This window comes from Lampetra fluviatilis, chromosome 68, assembly GCF_964198595.1.
Source record: "Lampetra fluviatilis chromosome 68, kcLamFluv1.1, whole genome shotgun sequence".
Taxonomy (NCBI): domain Eukaryota; kingdom Metazoa; phylum Chordata; class Hyperoartia; order Petromyzontiformes; family Petromyzontidae; genus Lampetra; species Lampetra fluviatilis.
Window position 1 is genome coordinate 3,587,994 of NC_136342.1, and position 4,232 is coordinate 3,592,225.

A 4,232-nucleotide genomic window follows, 5' to 3' on the forward strand; every position below is an offset into this window, starting at 1 on the left:
AACCACCAACACACAACAACCACCACACAACCACCACCACCACACAACCACCACCACCACCACACAACCACCACCACCACACACAACCACCACACACAACCAGCACCACCACACACAACCAGCACCACCACACAACCACCAACACACACCACTACACAACCACCATCACACACAACCACATGGGGTGACCGTGGGGAGGGAGGAGAGAGAGCGAGAGGAAGGGGGGGGAGAGAAAAAGTTGAGAGAGAGGGGGGGAGAGAGGGGGGAGAGAGATCGAAAGAGAGAGAGAGAGGGGGGGGGAGATAGCGAGAGATATTGAGTGGAACACGAGATAGGGGAGCGAGAGAGAGAGAGAGGTGGGGTGGGGTGGGGAAAAATAAGAAGAGATTTTAGATGAACGAAGCAAAGTGCCGACCGCACCGAGCATCTTCTTGCTTCCTTTGATCGCAACAAAACGCGAGAGAGCGGAGAGAGAGGGCGAGAGAGAGAGAGCAGAGAGAGTGTAATAAGATCGAGAGGGGAGATCAGGGAGAGAGGGGGGAGAAGGTAGAGACAAAGTGGAGTGAGTAGAGCGAGAGAGACACGAGGGGTAGGGGAGAGAGACACGAGGGGTAGGGGAGAGAGACACGAGGGGTAGGGGAGAGAGACACGAGGGGTAGGGGAGAGAGACACGAGGGGTAGGGGAGAGAGACACGAGGGGTAGGGGAGAGAGACACGAGGGGTAGGGGAGAGAGACACGAGGGGTAGGGGAGAGAGACACGAGGGGTAGGGGAGAGAGACGAGGGGTAGGGGAGAGAGACACGAGGGGTAGGGGAGAGAGACACGAGGGGTAGGGGAGAGAGACACGAGGGGTAGGGGAGAGAGACACGAGGGGTAGGGGAGAGAGACACGAGGGGTAGGGGAGAGAGACACGAGGGGTAGGGGAGAGAGACACGAGGGGTAGGGGAGAGAGACACGAGGGGTAGGGGAGAGAGACACGAGGGGTAGGGGAGAGAGACACAAGGAGTATTAGAGAGACACGAGGAGTAGGGGAGAGAGACACGAGGGGTAGGGAGAGAGAGAGACACGAGAGAGAGTAGAGAGTGGAATAAGATCGAGAGGGGAGAGTAGAGAGAGGGGGTGGGGGGGGGAGAAGGCAGAGACAAAGTGGAGTGAATAGAGAAAGACACGAGCAGTAGGAGAGAGAGAGACACGAGAGAGACACGAGGATTGGGAGAAGAGATCGCGAGAGAGAGAGAGACACGAGAGAGAGAGACACGAGGAGTAGGAGGAGAGAGAGAGAGAGAGCGATGGGGCAGCAGCAGGCAAAGGGAGGAGATTTTCGCCGACCCAGCCTGCCGGCCCTGCCAGCCCTCCCGGCCTTCCCGGCCTTCATGAAGGCGGCTGCCGCGGCCGGTCGTAGCAGTGGAGCACGGCTCACCTCGGGGCATCACGGTGAGAGGGGATGGTGGTGGTGGTGGTGATGGTGGTGGTGGTGATGGTGGTCATGGTGGTGGTGATGATGTTATAGTGGTTATGGTAGTGGTGGTGATGTTAGGGATGATGTTGTGATGTCAGTGGTGATGCTGGTGGTGATGGTGGTCATGGTGGTGGTGATGATGTTATAGTGGTTATGGTAGTGGTGGTGATGTTAGGGATGATGTTGTGATGTCAGTGGTGATGTTGGTGGTGATGGTGGTCATGGTGGTGGTGATGATGTTATAGTGGTTATGGTAGTGGTGGTGATGTTAGGGATGATGTTGTGATGTCAGTGGTGATGGTGGTCATGGTGGTGGTGATGATGTTATAGTGGTTATGGTAGTGGTGGTGATGTTAGGGATGATGTTGTGATGTCAGTGGTGATGGTGGTGGTGATGGTGGTCATGGTGGTGGTGGTGATGTTATAGTGGTTATGGTAGTGGTGGTGATGTTAGGGATGATGTTGTGATGTCAGTGGTGATGTTGGTGGTGATGGTGGTCATGGTGGTGGTGATGATCTTATAGTGGTTATGGTAGTGGTGGTGATGTTAGGGATGATGTTGTGATGTCAGTGGTGATGTTGGTGGTGATGGTGGTCATGGTGGTGGTGATGATGTTATAGTGGTTATGGTAGTGGTGGTGATGTTAGGGATGATGTTGTGATGTCAGTGGTGATGGTGGTCATGGTGGTGGTGATGATGTTATAGTGGTTATGGTAGTGGTGGTGATGTTAGGGATGATGTTGTGATGTCAGTGGTGATGGTGGTGGTGATGGTGGTCATGGTGGTGGTGGTGATGTTATAGTGGTTATGGTAGTGGTGGTGATGTTAGGGATGATGTTGTGATGTCAGTGGTGATGTTGGTGGTGATGGTGGTCATGGTGGTGGTGATGATATTATAGTGGTTATGGTAGTGGTGGTGATGTTAGGGATGATGTTGTGATGTCAGTGGTGATTTTGGTGGTGATGGTGGTCATGGTGGTGGTGGTGATGTTATAGTGGTTATGGTAGTGGTGGTGATGTTAGGGATGATGTTGTGATGTCAGTGGTGATGTTAGTGGTGATGTTGTTGTAGTGGTGGTGATGGTGGTGGTGAATGGGGGTCATGGTGGTGGTGATGGTGGTTGTGATGTTGTGGTAGTGGTGGTGATGTCAGTGGTGATGTAGTGATGATGTTGGTGGTGATGTAGTGATGATGATGTCAGTGGTGATGTAGTGATGATGTTGTGATGTTCGTGGTGATGTTCGTGATGATGTTGTGATGTCAGTGGTGATGTTCGTGGTGATGTAGTGATGATGTAGTGATGATGATGTAGTGATGATGATGTAGTGATGATGTAGTAATGTTCGTGATGATGATGTCAGTGGTGATGTAGTGATGATGATGATGATGTAGTGATGATGATGTAGTGATGATGATGTAGTGATGGTGATGTAGTGATGATGATGTCAGTGGTGATGTTCGTGGTGATGATGATGTAGTGATGATGATGTAGTGATGATGATGTAGTGATGATGATGTAGTGATGATGTTCGTGGTGATGATGATGTAGTGATGATGATGTAGTGATGATGATGTAGTCATGATGATGTCAGTGGTGATGTTCGTGGTGATGATGATGTAGTGATGATGATGTAGTGATGATGATGTAGTGATGATGATGTAGTGATGATGATGTCAGTGGTGATGTTCGTGGTGATGGGGTTACAGGTACGCGAAGCTGCCGCGAGAGGCGAGGATGGTGATGGGGTTTGGTGATGGGGTTGGTGATGGCGGTTTGGGGTTGGGGTTTGGTGATGGGGGTTGGGGTTTGGGGTTTGTTGATGGGGGTTGGGGTTTGGTGATGGGGGTTGGGGTTTGGGGTTTGGTGATGGGGGTTGGGGTTTGGGGTTTGGTGATGGGGGTTGGGGTTTGGTGATGGGGGTTGGGGTTTGTTGATGGGGTTTGGGGTTGGGGTTTGGTGATGGGGGTTGGGGTTTGGTGATGGGGGTTGGGGTTTGGTGATGGGGGTTGGGGTTTGTTGATGGGGGTTGGGGTTTTGTGATGGGGGTTGGGGTTTGGTGATGGGGGTTGGGGTTTGGTGATGGGGGTTGGGGTTTGGTGATGGGGGTTGGGGTTGGGGTTTGGTGATGGGGGTTGGGGTTTGGTGATGGGGGTTGGGGTTTGGTGATGGGGGTTGGGGTTTGTTGATGGGGGTTGGGGTTGGGGTTTGGTGATGGGGGTTGGGGTTGGGGTTTGTTGATGGGGGTTGGGGTTTGGTGATGGGGGTTGGTGATGGGGATGGTGATGGTGCTTTGGTGTTTGGGGTTGGGGTTTGTTGATGGGGGTTGGGGTTGGGGGTTGGTGATGGGGGTTGGTGATGGGGATGGTGATGGTGCCTTGGTGTTTGGGGTTGGGGTTTGGTGATGGGGTTGTGGTTTTGTGATGGGGTTTTGGGTTGGGGTTCAGGGTTGGGGTTCAGGGCTGGGGTTTTGTGATGGGGTTTTGTGATGGGGTTTGGGTTTGGGGTTTGGTGATGGGGGTTGGTGATTGGATCCGGGGTTGGGGTTCAGGGCTGGGTGGGTGACTCGGACGAGGAGGAGGTAAGGGAACATTTGTAACGAGTTGCAGGAAAGTTTCGCGGAGAGATGCAGAGAGATGCAGAGAGATGCAGAGAGAGAGAGAGACAGATACAGATGTACATAAAGATACACAGAGAGATATACACAGAGAGATATACACAGAGAGATATACACAGAGAGATATACACAGAGAGATATACACAGAGACATATA

The 4,232-nt window shown here is 52.4% G+C and overlaps 1 protein-coding gene across 1 annotated transcript in view; it reads left to right on the forward strand.

Moving 5' to 3' along the window:
- Window positions 1-1,097: 1,097 nt before the first annotated feature.
- Window positions 1,098-4,232, forward strand: part of LOC144952535 (uncharacterized) — an 80,387-nt gene continuing 77,252 nt past the window's right edge. Inside the window, exon 1 of the mRNA XM_078882984.1 lies at window positions 1,098-1,434. Within this exon, the coding sequence (XP_078739110.1) occupies window positions 1,290-1,434 (145 nt within the window). The 5' untranslated portion in view covers window positions 1,098-1,289. The remainder of the gene's footprint in view (window positions 1,435-4,232) is intronic.